The sequence below is a fragment of the Cystoisospora suis genome (genome assembly GCF_002600585.1).
Source record: "Cystoisospora suis strain Wien I chromosome Unknown contig_149, whole genome shotgun sequence".
In the NCBI taxonomy this organism is placed as follows: Eukaryota; Apicomplexa; class Conoidasida; order Eucoccidiorida; family Sarcocystidae; genus Cystoisospora; species Cystoisospora suis.
Window position 1 is genome coordinate 29593 of NW_027152951.1, and position 16112 is coordinate 45704.

At 54.3% G+C, this 16112-nt stretch overlaps 4 protein-coding genes across 4 annotated transcripts in view; 2 read left to right on the forward strand and 2 right to left on the reverse strand.

Annotated features, from left to right (window-relative positions):
- The window catches only part of CSUI_000327 (dnaj-like molecular chaperone), a 6334-nt gene extending 5010 nt beyond the window's left edge, over positions 1 to 1324 (forward strand). The window contains exons 8-9 of the mRNA XM_068060561.1: positions 483 to 688; positions 1200 to 1324. Coding sequence (XP_067927460.1) covers positions 483 to 688; positions 1200 to 1319 — 326 coding nt within the window. The 3' untranslated portion in view covers positions 1320 to 1324. The remainder of the gene's footprint in view (positions 1 to 482; positions 689 to 1199) is intronic.
- Positions 1325 to 2653: 1329 nt separating this feature from the next.
- CSUI_000328 (protein mago nashi) lies at positions 2654 to 8117 on the reverse strand. The gene is made up of 8 exons (XM_068060562.1): positions 7156 to 8117; positions 6552 to 6603; positions 6055 to 6173; positions 5568 to 5631; positions 4950 to 5037; positions 4147 to 4272; positions 3242 to 3474; positions 2654 to 3020 (listed from the first exon to the last, which is right to left on the reverse strand). The coding sequence occupies exons 2-7, from the start codon at positions 6590 to 6592 to the stop codon at positions 3460 to 3462; spliced, it is 453 nt and encodes a 150-aa protein (XP_067927461.1). The 5' UTR covers positions 6593 to 6603; positions 7156 to 8117; the 3' UTR covers positions 2654 to 3020; positions 3242 to 3459.
- A 5579-nt stretch (positions 8118 to 13696) lies between these two features.
- Positions 13697 to 15127, reverse strand: CSUI_000329 (ribosomal protein). Its single transcript, XM_068060563.1, has 3 exons — positions 14838 to 15127; positions 14248 to 14340; positions 13697 to 14148 (listed from the first exon to the last, which is right to left on the reverse strand). The coding sequence occupies exons 1-3, from the start codon at positions 15012 to 15014 to the stop codon at positions 13837 to 13839; spliced, it is 582 nt and encodes a 193-aa protein (XP_067927462.1). The 5' UTR covers positions 15015 to 15127; the 3' UTR covers positions 13697 to 13836.
- Positions 15128 to 15139: 12 nt separating this feature from the next.
- CSUI_000330 (dna-directed rna polymerase i rpac1) overlaps positions 15140 to 16112 on the forward strand; it is a 2886-nt gene continuing 1913 nt past the window's right edge. The window contains exon 1 of the mRNA XM_068060564.1: positions 15140 to 16112. This exon is cut by the window's right edge and continues 188 nt beyond it. Within this exon, the coding sequence (XP_067927463.1) occupies positions 15630 to 16112 (483 nt within the window). The 5' untranslated portion in view covers positions 15140 to 15629.

The following is a 16112-nucleotide window of genomic DNA, read 5'->3' on the forward strand; positions in this document are numbered from 1 at the left end:
TCGAGCGCATGCGGGCCGCTCCACTTGACGTGCACGGCCGAGCTCTTAGGTGCTTGGTTGTAAATATTGTCCTCTTTCTTTTGCTTACTGCCTCCTGACGAGCAGGATTGGACTCACATTCACGGACCAAGGCAGAACCAAGAACACATTGTTACTGTACCGGCATCAAACACGGATATGAGTGTAACACAGTAATGGACAGTGTCTGTCGGTCCTGTCAGTTCTGCTTCGTCTTTCGAGTACAGCCGTTGTGTTCAGGGCGGGCAGTCGACTCAGAGGCGAAAGGGGAAGGCAACTACTTTTTGGTAGTGCCGCCAGTGTACATGAATTCTGTTTCTGGCAGCTACACATTGGTGTCGTACATTTGTTGGCGGTCACTATCTGGAGCCCGAGCTCGAGCTAGGCTTCGGCTCTCCGCCAGTTTCCGTGATATTTGCTCTGCACCGGTCTTCGGTGTTCTTTGGCCGTGCTTTTGGATGTAGGTCAGGGGCTGGGCAAATCTGGGGAGCACGATTCCACAGCAAAAGGGGAAGGAGGACAGCCGGCCCGTGCGGCGCAAAGCAGTCAGGCGCCACCGGCCACGTCTCAGGCTGGCGATGCGAAGAAAGACCTGGCGGAGTGGGAAGATTTCACCAACACTCTCAACGACGAGCAGAAGGAACTTTTCAAGAGAATGGTTGCCGATCAGGTAGGAAGCGCCTGTGTCTGCATCCAGCTCTTCGCGCCGTGTGCATTCAGAGCACGAGGGCACCGTCAGTAGTTCACACGCGTGGATGGCGTTTGGAGGAGACAAGGTGTCTAACAGCGACGCAGATGTTGCTTCTGGTCCCTAGCTTTTGTGGGCGGCGTCCGATCGAGTGTTGTGCAGCAAGGCATGTATGGCAATCGGTGCTTGTCTGTTCGATGAGTTATACGCCTTGGACAGTCACCTTGTGGGTTTGTAGGCTAGAACAGACGATGCGCAGTTTTTAGGTTGTAGAATGTGAGAAAATTTGTGGGTGTGGGACTGATTTGTGTATAATGTGCGCGTGGGGTGAATTTGTGTTTGTTGGCTTGTTCTCACTTTGTATTTAGTAGCATCTTGGCGGACGACAGAATGAATAGTATCAGGACGTAGCGAGACGTATGTGTAATTGCTGAGGATCTTCGCGCACCAGTGTGAGCTTCACGTGTCGGATGGTGTGTTCGTTCAATTGCAGTACCGCAAGGCGGAGGCGGAGGAAGCGGCGCGAGAGAAGGTTCGCAGTCGTTTTGACATCAACTGGGGACAGATGTTGATGTGGGTGTGTGTTCTGTATGTGTGGATTTACTACAAATAGGTGTTAGTATTATCTCATGTTTCCTTCTCCTTAGAGCCACGTGAGTTTTACAAGAGGATATCAGTTGCTTAACGTGCTTGTGAACGTTAGTTGATGTGTCTTTGCTTTTGCATACTGACAAGTGAGCGGCCAATGCTGCCGAAGCGCTTCTGAATTGCCCGTGGCGCTTTGGGTCATAGGCGGCTACATGCACGCACAGATAGGCGTTCGAACATCTGTGCAGAGGTGCCCGTGGACTGTCCGATCTGAGTTCACCTATCTGACTGTGTGTTTCTCTGGCTTTTGGTACGTAGAAGTCTACGTGGGAAGAGGGGACATCTGGAGGTTAGACTGTGACACCGAGTTTTGTTGGAGGATTGCTTGTGATGCTACGATTTCGTCGATCTGATTAAACAGCGTTGATAGATACTGGTCTCAAATGGGTCTAGGGACGGGTTACTCCCTTGAGCACATGATGTTAGTTACGGCCTCGTGGTGGTACCTTGAGGATGACTGCTATTGCGGGAAGAGCGGCCAGATCGGCGCTGCTGTTGGAGTTCTTGCTTTCTTACGGGTTCGTACTTGGTTGGCTGCTGATTCTTCCCCGCACTGTGCACTGTGTTGTACATTCGTCAACATGTGTCTTTGTCCTGTGGAGTCATAAGAGCACTGAAGTTTGGGCATGCAGGTTTGCCACACTTCCGCCAATAGACGTGTACATAAACGCTCGGTCTGACTGCACACACGGTGTTCCCCTCAACCCGGAAGGCGTGTCCTTTTTTTTGAATTTGTTTACCGCTCCAAGCATAATCGCGATATCCTGTGTCAGCCTTCGTGGTGGGAAGAGTCCTGTGGGAAAAAACACTGAGCATCTTCCAAGTTTTTTGGTTAGTGCAGGTTTCTGCGTCTTTCTATGGCCCCAGTGCAACCGTGTGTCAAAGTATGCGCCTTTCCCGCGGAAGTCTGGGGCTGCGTCCCTTCGCATGTACGGGCTTGGGCTTGGTAGCAGTCTCTCGTCTTCGTTGCTGTGTAGCTTCTAGAGTCGGAAGCTGCTCACTCTACAGACTTTGATCTACGGTCAAGCGGCCGATCAATGGCATCACCACTGAAAGGAATCTCGTCTTTTAACATCGTGAGCTGAACGATGCCATCGCACGACGACCGGCTCTGCCATCGTAACCGAGTGTCATACAAATTGCCAGGAGCTTTTGAGCTCAATCTCCCTGGCACTGTCAAACCGTGAAACTGCATGCATGTCACAAGACGCTCTTCGCCAATTCTCCTCCAGGCACTACGTGAGCGAGAGAAGCAGAACAGATCACCGCTGGTACAGCATTTCCAGCAAGTGTCTGCGCCGGGGTTCACGATTGATCATCCAGAGGGTGTAAGGCGAACCCCAATCTGCAGTAGAACAGGCCTGCTGTCCGCGCTGCACCCGCTGGACAACCTTCACAGACTTCAACCAGGTAAACAGTTTGCAACAAAAGAATAGTCCGGCGCCATTCATCTTCACTCGCAACCGCATACAGGATAAGAGGGAGGAATTTTCATCAGCACCGGAGACAGATCTTGAGTCCTGCTTTGCCCAAGAAAGAAGGTGCTCTATTTCTCTTGTGCTCGCCCATGTTGTCTACAAATCTCAGTGGCCTCCGGAATTACGCAATGCCTTTCCTCCGAGAACACGATTTCACCCGTAGTGGCGAGACGAAGAGGCTAGCTCGACTGAGGTACACACAGTCAGCACTGAGAAGCGCGGGTTGGCAATCGCCGCGACGGCGTGCTGGCAGTTCACCTCTTTTGGGGCCCCGAATGGTGTTTCTTTTGAAAGCAAGCACTCACGCGCACAAACCAACAGTTTCTCGGCGGCCCCGCTGTTTTCCGAAGAGAGGTGAATCTATCTTCTAGGAAAAACAGCTCTTGCACTGATAACGTACTACACGTACGTTGTCAGCGACCATGGGTGCGGGCGACCGGTCTCGGCGAGTCCCCAGCTGTCGGAGAACTCGTAGACGACGCCGCTGTGCAGAAAGCGACTTGGATTCCACCCACTAGTGGAAGGCAACCAATAGACGCCAAGACGTGAGACTAACGAGGCAAGACGCTTCCTGTCACTTCCTTTCGAAAAGAGACCATGGTAGCTGGAGCGATGAGTTGACTTCCTTCAAACGGGCTTGATCTGCGTACAAAAAGAAACAGGAAGAGTCCGGAGCACGATCAGCGGGTCCGTCAAAAAAGAGTCCACCAAAGACGTTGCTGCCAAGCACATGAAGACAACAACCCGAGCTAAGACTTCTTTGGAGGTAACTCAGTTGACCGCAGCCGAGTGAAAACCAGACTGTCCCCACTGCTGTCCGCTGCAACTAAAACTGGCTGACATCATCAGTGCGGAGCAAACCAAGACTGGAGAAAACGAACTTGAAAAGCACAGCAGTGACAAAAAACCTGGCCACCCCGGGGTTCTGGCACAGCGGCCTTTGAGTCGGAGCAGCACCAAGCAAGCCGAAAGTTCCGACGGCTGCTGGAAGGAAGGTTATGCATCTCTGTAAGTAACACGGGGACCAGATCAGCCTACATGCATCGATGTACCCGACGCGCTAAAACCATAGCCTCTTGTAGCATGTGATTCCAAACCGCAGCAGATCGCGTTTGTCCACCCACACACGTTTTACACACCCGTATAGTCGGCAACGGTTCTCAGGTAGTATTCCATACAGCCGAGCCGCAAGCCGCCCTGCTTCATAACATCTTGATTTTTTTGAACCCTAAACTGCTTCGCCGAATGGAACTTCCCGACAGCGTACCACGACGGACACGTAAGTCACCTGGCGACAAGAATGAAAAAGCGTACTCGGAAGTGAAGCCCGATCAAAGAGAAAATGAAACACTTGAGATCTTGAACCAGATAATAGAACACCCGAAGGCCGTCCTGATCTTTACTTCGCTGAACGTCCGCCATGGAGCCAATCTTTGACGTCTGTAAATCGGTAGTCACGCAGACTGTCGCAGTGCCCAGAAGTTCCTGCAACTGACTCCTTCCGTGATGTCTTAACAAGTGTGCACCCTAGAAAGAAAGTCTCCCTACGACGGAGGAATACACGGAAATGACGTGCTTCTTCATGCTTCACAGTGTACGATCTCCCCTAGTAAAGCGCTGGCTCGCGAATATAGAATATAGTTCATCCGCTGGGCAGCCGGACAGCCGCTACCATTCACGAGGAAACGGCTGTCGGAGTACGTCGCTCAGCTAAAAGACTGGGCTGACCCCGCCTGCGGGTCCTGGGGCACACGAAACACGCCAACAGAGTCGATGCATGATTCTGGTCCTGAAAAACTCCGCTAATGACCGGCCCCCAGTCACACGCTAAAAAAGCACCGATCCATGTACCCAGTCGGTGGATCAGCATCGTCAGCAAGGTCATTACAATCGTTATTACATGCCTGTCCGCATGACACAACCATAGCAAACCTTCGACATGGCGAGGGCGCCGTCAAAAATTGATGGGACGGTCACTGCCCGCCTATCATGCCAAGACGCAGCCTTCCCTGGAGCACGCTGAGCAACAGCTTGCGGAGGAAAACCGCCACACGACATACATATACACATACGTACACGTATAAGTTCAGGACGGCTCCCGGGCTGCTTAGACCTACCGTGAACGAGATATGGTCTTTACCAAGAACGATCTCGAGTTCCTGTCGACCTACGCGGTCCGGGGCGGGCCAGTTGTTGTCATCTTCCCTGGACGATACACATGAACATCAATCAGAGGACCGGATACGACGCGTCCGTGTCCTCCACGCGGGAGCGCGTCGCGCGGCTTGTGTGCGTGCGGTCAAAAGCAACATGCCAAAGCCAGTCCGTAAGCAAAGGACGAGTCCCGTACATTACTCTTTCATACCCACCAAAGCGATATCTCAATCGCACTCACAAATAGAAGCACACTAGTTGACAGAGCTCGACTAGTCGCCGCCTCTCCAGTTGGACAACACTTCAGACGGGATGCAGGACACTGTACTGTCAGCAGAAACTGTTCCGCGGATCGTACCAGCAATGACAAGAAGCGACGAACTAAGCGAGCTTCAGGTCAGCACGGACGGACACTCACGAAAGTGAAGAATCAAGAAGATTCACGAGAGGACAGGGGAGAGCCCATCGGAAACGAATGACGGTGTCTCCACTTCAACTTGATCACAGTGAAGTTACGCAGTCGGACAGGTACTCGGTTCAGTTCGAAATCCGAGAATCCTTTGAGAAAAAGAAGAGCATACTTGATTATCTCTGAGTCTTCAACGATACGGCGGAGCTCCTTCATGACCGACTGACTGACGTAAGCTGCGCAGAAGACAGTCGCGCAGACCAACCACGACCATCGCGGGATGAGGAGCCGCAAGAGGCGCAGCTGGAGAGGACAGCTACTGATGAAACAGCGTACAGCGTCTTACAATGCCAGTAGATCCAGTTCGTGCCAGAAAATAGAGACGGTGTAAGTCACACGCTGCACGCGACGGAGCACGGAAGGTGACGAGGCGTGTCCATTCAACTAGCCAGGAAACTCCGGTTGCCGTGCAGGTGTGCGGCCCCTGTCGTCACTCCATCGCTGTCATGAAGAACCATCGCAGGGCCGTCGTGCGATGGCGTTCTCTCCGTGCGGACAATATTACTCGAGTCCAGTCGCTACGACGTGCCGATGCTGTGGACGTAGACCTGGCAAGTCATTTCAACTCTGCGCCGAGCGTCTGAAGCTACGGGCCACACCTTCTTTGCGGATCATTGTATCGTTTTTGTAGTTGGAGTTGTTCGCGTAACGAAGCCTGCCTTCTGGTCGGAACTCGAACTCTAGAAACTCATGGCCGAACTTCCCTTTATGGCCGACACTGCGAGTCACAAGGACGGATCACAGAGAGGGAAGAATAACTTCACATAGGCTGAATGCAGACCATCTGGGAAAACAGCCTGCTGGCAAGGTTTCCTCGTTTGCAGGGGCGAGCAGGCTACCCACTCCACATCGAGTGGGACGGACACAGAGACCCCTAATTGCCTCTGCCTATTCCCATAGACTTCTGGCCAAGTGTAACTCTCTGGTCAAGCGTCTGCTCTGGTTTGGCGGTCAATTCCCAGGCTTCGCTTGGATCATGGGAAGGTACTCCGCGTTTCTTGGAGGGTACAGCGCTCCTCGCCGGGCAAGTGCAGGCGGGCCTCAGAAAGCGCATTGCGGAGCACGCTAGGGTGTGAGGGAGAGTCAAAAGGCTCACTAGTAACGCAAATAGAAATCGTCGCCGTCCGAGGAGGCCATCTCGACTAGACCTGTAGGCACCGCAGACAAAGACACACCCGAAGCGATGCGAGAGGGTGAGAAGCCGCAAGCCACGTGACCACCAAGGAGACATTGTCACGACACGCGAGAGCATCGGCACTCCGTAGGAAAGAGCGAACGTGTGCCCATGAGGTCGCCTGCGAAGAATCTCTGCGGCGGGCAACCTTGAAATCCAGGTATCCTGGAGTAGAACGAGCACATCCGACAACAGGTGACGGAAAAAAAACGTCGACCTGCCATCAGATGCCCGGAGTTGCCGGAAAAAAAAAAAAACCGAATCAGAATTGTGAAACAGAACGGCTACTTGCACCCGGACTCAGCGAACCCAAGGATGTCGGGCCAGCGCGGCTTGGCGCTGGGGGTGCCTAGGAGGTGCGAGAAAGAGAATGCACAAGGGAGCCGTAACTCCAACGAGAAAGTCAGATCAGGAACGTCCAAAAAAGCACGCATTTCAACCGAGAACTAGTTTCGAGCCGTGTGCTGGACCCTGAAGACGGCTGTAAAAGCGCGCACCACACGAGCTGGAGCGTTGAGCTACTCACGAGATATTAGCAGAGGGCAGGCGCTTGGAAAAGCGGTTTGCGGTCAGCCACTCCGCACCACGCTGTGACCGCTGCTAGATTTGAACCACGGACGAGGAGTGCTGCCCGGCCACTTTGGAGTCAAAACCCTGCAGGGCGTGAATAAGTACTTCTCCGAGGCCAAACAGAAGCCGCCCAGAAGCACCGAACGTCGTCACACGACCTTGCATGCATGTACGCGTGGGGTCTTATACATAAGAAACGTATCTATGACAATGCGTCGCGACTAGAAAGCCGTGGAGACCAGAAGTCTTATGGCCACCTGGGTTCCGGTGTCAGGTTACAGGCGACGCCCAGGCAGCAGTCTGCGCCACCGCGCGAAGTCTCAGACACGGCGGAGAAGGGCATAGCGTACCGGCAACCAAGGATCTACTTTAACTTGTACCGACAGTTTCCCCCCGTAGATCGTCATTGGCACTTTTGGGGGTGGGAAGGACGGCTAAGTCCCCTGTAGCCGCTTGCAGGCGCTGCGGTCTGGGTCCTCGTATGTGGTGGAGCGAACTGCTTGCCGTGTGAGGGCGAATGCCTCTGCATCGTAGGCCATTCACAAGTTTTCAACCATAGTTCTGAATGTAGTGAATTGTACACCACTCCGAGGTTGTACAGACAGGACTGTTGTCCATTTCCCTCACAAAACTCATGTCGAAAAGCCTAGTGTACAGATGTATTCTGGCTGTCATTGACTTCATATCGGTTCTTAGCAGTCCCGTTGTGAGTACCGAACCCACACAACCGTCGAGAGCAACGTGGGTGTGCCTGCCTTCGTCTTCCGGTTATAACTCCTTCTCGGCGGGCCTTGTCACAAAAGCAAATGAGCGGAGGTAGCTACCGCTGTGCTGAGACGCGATGCCAAAGCTTTCGCTGCCAACAAAAGCCTCGTGAGGAGCACCGGCTTCGATCTCGACAGCTCCTCCTTCGTTAGTCTGCGAAAACGTCAAATGCAAACGGCTGGTTACGCGTGCCTGAGGGGAACCTTACCAGTACGCCGGCGTGGATAGCTGCCCGACACACAGACGAAATTGGACTATACAAGCCTAGAAACGCCCATGTGTAGAACCAAGACATGCAGTCAGTGTCCCGTAAACTCCAACTCGTACCAGTGCCGAACACAGCCCTGTTTGCGGCCGCGGAGCAATGCGGGGGACAGATGACCAGAGCTCTTTCTCCTATGCCCAGCTTCAGCACGAAGGATCCGTCGTCCGCGCAGGTCAGCGCCCTGTAGTGAGGCGGACTACTAACGGAGAAGGACAGGAACTGCGGCGTAGAAGCGGGGGTGCTCAGAATGCCTGCATAGACGTTGAGTGGCCCTGTAGCTTCGGGATATGTCAGTGGTGTTAGTTACCGTAGTGGCCGCGTGAGGCTGTGTAGGAAGCTAAACCGTCGTGAGTTGTCACAACGGCCTCGCCACCATGTCTCTGGATTGCACCCGCGTGCAGCGCGGCTTTACAGATGGAACTGTCCGCTGAGTAAATCTTGCAACCATGAAGCACTCCTTTTGAGTGCGCGCAGTCGGCCGGACAGGACACCAACACCTTGTGGCCGGCGACTCCGTTGAACTGAGGCTTCAGCAAAGTGTCCTCGCACGTCAATTGTATTGGTGCATTTGTCGGCGGTCTCCCTCCTTCACGGGTGAGCGGTTGCTCCGTGGAGCACGGTGAAATACACACACGGCCGTCTTCCGTTCGGCGCAGTCCCCGTGAGACTCGTCCAGGTTCTGGCGCAGGGCCTGCTTCTTTCCTTAGTCGGGCAATCTGGGCGGGCGAGAGCACGTAGTCAAAGAGATGAACTGCGGCAATATCTCCCATGAAGTAGTCCGACTCTGCTGCGCTCGCCCGTCCAACTAGAAGCTTCCTCTGGGCGGCAAACGAAGATATGTCTTGCTACACTGGGCACGACAACCGATTGGGGACCTACCTTCAAACTGAAACTGTAGTCAGTCTTCTCGTATGCAACCTTTTTCCCGTTTACAAAAATGGCAACGGCCCGTTCCGGTGCAAAGTACGTGACCACGGCGTCGAATCTCTCTAAAACACAGCTGAACTAATAAGCACCTTTGTACTGCCACTGTCTATGCTCACCGCCGAGAGCCGGTTTGTAACCGGACCTTACAAGACGGGGGTGGCAAGTCTGCTCGAATACTAGTTCGTCATTGTTATCAATTGCGAGCATAAAACCCTCGCAGTCTCCGTTGGCCACCAACGCCCTCCAGGTTCCCTTTTTACCTATTGTCAATCTCTGTTAGTCATGGTGGGCGTGTCACACCGCGCTCCTGGCGTACCAGTCACTGCCGCCTTCACCCCCAGCGTGAAATCCCGGAAGGCGGGAACCAGGTCGGCTCCGGGCAAATTGGAGGCGTCGACAAAGGAACCAGGCCTTCCCTCGAACCCTGCAGCAATGTATGGCTTCACATCAGGACAGACCGCACTATATTTGTTTCGTTACCTCCGAAGTCCTCGGTAGGGTACCAGTGAAACTTGTCCTCGAGGAGCTGCACCTCCGTCATCGACTCCACTTCAGTGAATCGGGGTGCCTTCTCTGCTCCCGGTTATGTGAAGAGGTGCTACCAGGAGCTGATAGAACGCTGTTAAACCCACCTGCCTCCGGCCGGGCAAGCGCGGTCTTTCCTTTGCCTCCCTTTTGCTGTGCGGCGCGCGCCCGCAGCTCCGCTGCCACCTTGGATGTCACAACTGAGGAAACGAGCACGGGTAATGATACACCCGGGAAGAGTCAATTGTAATCTGCATACATGCGCGCGCATAGGGCCCGCTGGGGACGCTTTCGACATTGTACTGGTCGGTGCCCTGGTACGCCTTTTGTCCGTGTCCAATCACCACCACGATGTCACCGCCAGACGCCTCCAAGGCACCCGCGTGAATGGCAGCCTTGCAGATCTGCAGGAAAGTTGTGAGCAGCTGCCGGAAAATCCGTTGATCCCAGATGAAGCCATACCGGCGAATCGTCTGTGTACACGAACGTCCCCTTCACGGCTCCAGGTGCATCACTATGAGAGAATCCAGTGGACTCCTTTTGCAGGCTCGGGAGCAGAGATTCTCTTACGCGCATCCTTCGGGGCAAGTCACAATAAAAGTCGCGCCTGGCCCGCCGGCCATGTCTCTTCTGGTTGCGGGGCGGTCACTGCAGGATACTGCGAGGCTTCTGACCGGAAGCACACCCAAGTCGGGTTTCTCCTCGATAGTGAACAGGCCAATCCCCGACGGATCTCCCTTGCCCTCACAACCAATCACGACATCCTCGTCGTGAACACAGTAGATATCCTCGCTGACTACATGGGGACACGACCGGAGGTCGAGCTCATCTCCTAAGGAAATCAAGATTCAGACTCGGCCACGTTGACGACGACGCGGTAACTCGTCGTACCCTTGCATGCCACGTTCACTGCCGCTATCTTTTCCAGCTGCTTGCCACAATAGTTCGCTCCCATAATATCCGTGCAGCTCTTCCCAGAGTATCCACGGTGCTGCGCACTAGACGTGAGGCCGCGGCGGCGCAAGCTGCATCGCGCTGCCTTACCTTTACGCCACTGTACCCCATTTGTCTGCACGCGACACGTTCTGATTCTTTAGTCCAGCCCTCGGCGCAAACGCTTCCGAAGCCTGTCAAGAGAAGGTGACTGCGCCTTCTCCGAGACAAGTGTGTGCTGGGCTGACCCTCATTGTAGAACTCTAGTCTTCCGATTCCCGTAAGAGAGGGTGCTCCAGACGCATCTACCAGCCGGAGTGTACCAGCCGGAGGCTCCACGCCAGAAGCGACGTTGGTGCACTTGAGGACTACGTCGTTCGTATGATCCTCGCATTGTGCAGTAGCCTCCTCGAATGCACACTCCTCGATTGATCGTTCCCGGCCGGCACACTGTGGGCAGATGTTAACGCTCTAGCGCGCAACCAGAGCAAGTCAACCCCTACCATCATTCCTGTAACACCAACAGTATATTTACGCTGCGGGACTTCTCGTCAGTACCTGTGCTAAACCACTCACCAGCCAGAGCAACAGGGTAGCCCTTGCCCGCACACATATTGGCTCCTTCGACATTAGAGCAGCCGTCTTGCATGAAAACTCCATGCGCGTAGCCTGCAAGATTATAGGCGATGTCCATCCTTGCTTCGAAGGAAGAATCAGTCGGCTTACCCATGTCCTGGCAGGCCCTCCTGGCAGCTTCAACCGAGAATTCCGCGAAGTCTCCTTTCTTGCTGCGGACGTCCCGGTTGGTGACCCAGGAAAATCGGCTTTGGGGAGAACTTTACTCACCAAACAGTACCCCAGACGCCATTTCTTCGAACTTCTAGCCTGCCAGTGGATGACAGCTTCCCGTATTCTGCTTAGACGCATACTTGGTACTGAGCCCCTAGATGTGATTTGGGATTTGCCCACCGTTGACCAAGCGCACGTTCTTCTCCACAGCATCGATGGAATCTATAGTGTATGCAATCGAATCCCCGCGACGCAGTACCGGTGCAGCAGAATCCTACCGCTCTGATACACGTAGAAAGAAAATCCAGGCTTTTCAGTCGACGGCTTGAAGTCCGATGCATCAACGCCTGTGGAGAACCTCAATGGGAGACTCCTCCTTCGCAACGGACAAACCCAGGTGACCTACCTGCGAAGGGTGTGCCTGTGTAGCTCTGCAGCGCGTCCACTAAAGCCACGACAACCTCGCCGCCGGACGGAGAGATGGCGCCGTCGTTCACCGCAGCCGCGCAGATGGAGCTCGATCCAGGATGGATCGTCGAGCCGAGGACACGGGCGAATTCGGACGACTGGCAGTTTTGTGGACAGCGGACTTTCATCACTTCCATTCCCAGTGGGGTCCTGAAACGGAGGTTGAGTCGCTAGCCGGCTGGCTGTTCCAGCTGTAGCTCACGTGTTGAAAATATCCGCAGCACGCGTGTGGCAATCGATATCTTGTGCAGGCATGTCGACATCGGAGGGCTTCAGTGGTACGTGGACGGATTGCTCGTACGGCCGCCCGACCCATCGTTTGACTTTGAAGGCGAACATGCTCCCGTCCTCCGTTCTGACGTTGAGGTAGTCGCAGTACCACGGGTCATCGTCCGCGGTGTTTGTAAGGACAATTGCTTCAATGTCGCCGACTGAAAACCGAGCTGCTCAGATTTTGCTGATGGCCGTGCGTTTTGTTGCCTCTCACCGTCGGCTGCTCTGATGTTAACTCTCTTGTTGCTCGCAGAGTGAGGAGCTTGCAGAATTGGCTGGGGGTTGGTTGTCCGGGACACACCAGCAAGCACGAGTTCTATGCTCCCAACGGTTCCAGCTGAGTTTGTTACCCATAGCAACAGTATTCTAGCCATTTAGGCCGGAGGACACGTACCATGAGGGTCAGCTCCAGTCTGTATCGCCACCTCGTACTTCTTGTTTCCAGAGAGCAAATAAGACTGTAGTACACCGATTGGAAACTCAGTGACACTAGGAGGCTGAGCCACTCGTGCCTCTTACGGCTTCAGGAGACTGGAAGTCCAACTGCCCAGTACAGTCAAAGACCCAGTAGCGGAAATCCTTCCAGACGGTAATGCGCTCACATCTCCATGGCTTTGTCCCTGCCATGGAGACGTGAACGAACTCCGGATCGCCGACATCAATTCTCTCGGCGTGCACTCTGCGGGACTTCCCTGTCCACCGTACTCGTTTCCTAAGGGGAGACGCAAACCTCACCTCTTCTCTGTTCCTGTTGAAATGGAAGATATTTTTATTGGCTTAGTGTGCCTTCCGTTTGACCCTGATATCACAAGACTAACGTCGCTCCTGAGCGGGCCAACGCATACAGTGAGAAGCGGACGGGAATGTGGAATTCAGCCGGAACGTACCTTAAATTGACACCAGGAGCAACAACGGGGGAAATCTCTATGGTGTACCGAGCGGCCGCGTATTCTTCAGGGACGCAGACACCATACTCAGGCTTCCCCTGCTCCGGGATTGCCTTGCACCATTGTCGTGCAACACAGTGTGTCACCGCTAAGTGCAGGGCAATGAGAAGGAACGCCGTGAACCGCCATTCCGGCACCGGTGTGTTGCGTGACAGAGACGCCATCCTTGAATGCTGGTGCTCTTCGACTTCCAGAGACTTGTAGGCCTCCGTGACAGCGCGTGCCCGTGAAGCCGGTGTTTATGACGAGTACATCGCTTCGGACACTCACAGAAGTTGCGTCATGGCGCTGGTGGGGTGTACCTACAGCCAACCGTTCCGGCACGGAACCGACCGCCGCAGTCTTGTCCACCCGAGAAGTTGACAGGAGAGGGTTGGCCCGATACACTGGTGCAGCTAGTCGACTCTTCAGTGTCTAGTCGGCCCGCGGCTGCATTCTGCCTGATAGCACTACAGACTTCTATGAATACTCGAAGGCACCCTGGCTCGGCCCGAGACGGCAATCAAACCGCAGCCCTGCTCTCCCGACAAGCTGTCGAAGTGTGTTGCGAACCAAAAAGAAAGACAAGCCAAACCTATGCGGTTGGCTAAGCAGATGGGACGAACCCTTTGGGAGTGCTGCGGCGACTGCAAGTAGACGAAGAATTACGCGAGTTCAGTTTGCGACCGAGCACAACAGGAGAGGAAAAGGACGTCGGGAGTTTCATTCATAAGGCCCCTTCTCAGTGCCGAGACTGCTACACCGCTCATTCGTCCTCGGCAGTGTCAAGACGAGCATTTCTGTTCAAGACAAGCACATTGAGCTGGGCTGCTCGCTCAAGAATCTCCCGTCGTTTCCGTGAGGAGACATTGTGAGCGATCTCTGCAGCGAACTTCGTATTGTGCATTAGAAGCAGTTCAAGGTCTTTTGGTGTGGAGACAAGGAACTTGAAGAAGCCGTTGGGTAGCATGTGACGCGTCTTCTTGTTGGAGCCATAACCGATGTTGGGCATCTTGTTTGTGCCCTTGAACTTGCGACGTACACGGCAGTCGATTCCCTTGGGTTTCCTCCATGATGACTGCAGACATCGCACAACACGGCAAGGAAAGTCACCAGGCCTCTCAACTGATGGCTACCAGACGGCAACCGGCTGACAACAGCGATCCAAGAAACCTACGCTCAAGCGCTTGAAGCGGTCACTTTGAAAGCGCGGAAAGCTCTTCGTGCGCTTCTTCACGATGGTTCTCTTGACGGTGGAGACGGGCGCCATCTGCCGACCAAACAGACAACACAATCAGTCTCAGACATCGAAGGGTCCCTCGACCAGTGAAACTGTCACTCGCGTGCGACCACCGCGAAACAGTTGGTATAGTACAATCACTTCTTCTGCAGGGGCGCACCCCACCCACCTCCAGCTGCACAGACTGTAGACTGAGAATTCGCTTCACCGTGAGCTACTGGCACGCAGGCACACTCGACGAGGACAAGCACACTCGACTTGCAATGCAACCCGAAGCACTCTCTTCTGCTGGCAACGAACCCGCTTTGTAGTGCGTAATGCTGGGGCGACGCCCCTGCAACGACAGCGATCCCTAGCTACGAGCACGGCCAAGCGAAAACCGACCAGATGACCTTTATGCGGAAGGCAGTGCCAGCATTTACCCGCGAAACACGAGCGTTCACAAAAGGGGAAGCTGCAGCCCCCCACGCAAAGCGATGTTCGAGCCCCCACAAGAAGATCGACGAAAGAAACCTGCTTTTGCTTACTCTGGAGCAGTGGAGAATGCGCGGCGAAGAGAAGTCACAAAGAAGAACGACGAATGTTCCCGAACGACTTTTACAAAGCTCGCGCCAGATGTGTTGCTCACTCGCTGAGAGTGCCTGTCGTGGCATCCTGCGCCACGGGGGGACAGCCGCCACATCAAAGCGTCTTAACGTGAGCATGCCTGACCCCAGCAGCCCTGCTCGGCTTGCGGCAACATGCCCTGGTACAATTCACCGCCAGCTGCATGCGTACCGTGCTATGCTATGTGGGGGCTGGCTGTGAACTGGCAGAGATGCTTGCTAGAATCGTCGTAACAGCCGTGAGACCAATCCAACAGGACTTGCAACAGACAAGTACCTTCCTCTCCGTAACAGCCTTAGATAGACATGATCGTGCGCTTCAGCAGTGGCGCATGCAAAGCGGCTGCGCCTGCTGCGGTATCTGGGCGAGTTGCATCAAGTAGATACGACACTAGAGTTTTTTTTTTTTTTGAGCGACCGTTGAGTCCACGCCGCGCTCGCTCTCCTTTCGGACCTCTTCTTCGTCTCTGTGTCCCCTTGTATGTAGGCGCTAATGGTTGCTGCTAACAGTATACGATTGATTCCGACGCGACTGCCGTAGACCGTTGTCAGGAAGCAAACTCACCACGAAGTTGACAAACAGTTGAAGGCAGTCCTTCCGTGTTGACACTGTGTCCTCCTTCGTTGGCCAGGTCGGCGTGAGTTGTGGGGTCCCGACCTCCCGTGTATGTTCCCGAATCTTTCTCGTGTCTTAGAAGCATCTTCGCGTCCTAGATGACCCCTCCAACTGTGGAGGGGCGCCCCTCCTCACCTATACCATGGCGCAGCAATCGCCTCGTATGTGGGGCTGAAGGGCCGCGACACACACACAGCGGCGCCTATGCAGGCGCATTTTTGACATCCTCTTGTGTGGATGATGTCTTCACGGTAGAGAGCTTCAGTGAAAAAGCGAAGCTCAGGTTTCTTTCCGTTTCAGACGATCGGGTGGTCTTCGAACTCATGGGCGTCGACGCTGCTATTCCGAACGCGCTGCGAAGGATACTCATTAGCGAGGTCCCAACGGTGGCCATTGAAACTGTCCAAGTATGGCTCCAAGGGGCATGCCAAAATTCGTGCCCCGTACCGAGTGTGCGTTGCATACGTCTGCCACGGCACCGTTTGCTTCTTTGCCATTCTTGCCCGGCGAAAAGACGCTGTCGTTTATCTCGTAAAACCTTTTGCTCGTCTCTGAGGGCGATAGAGCTATCGGGGTGCATT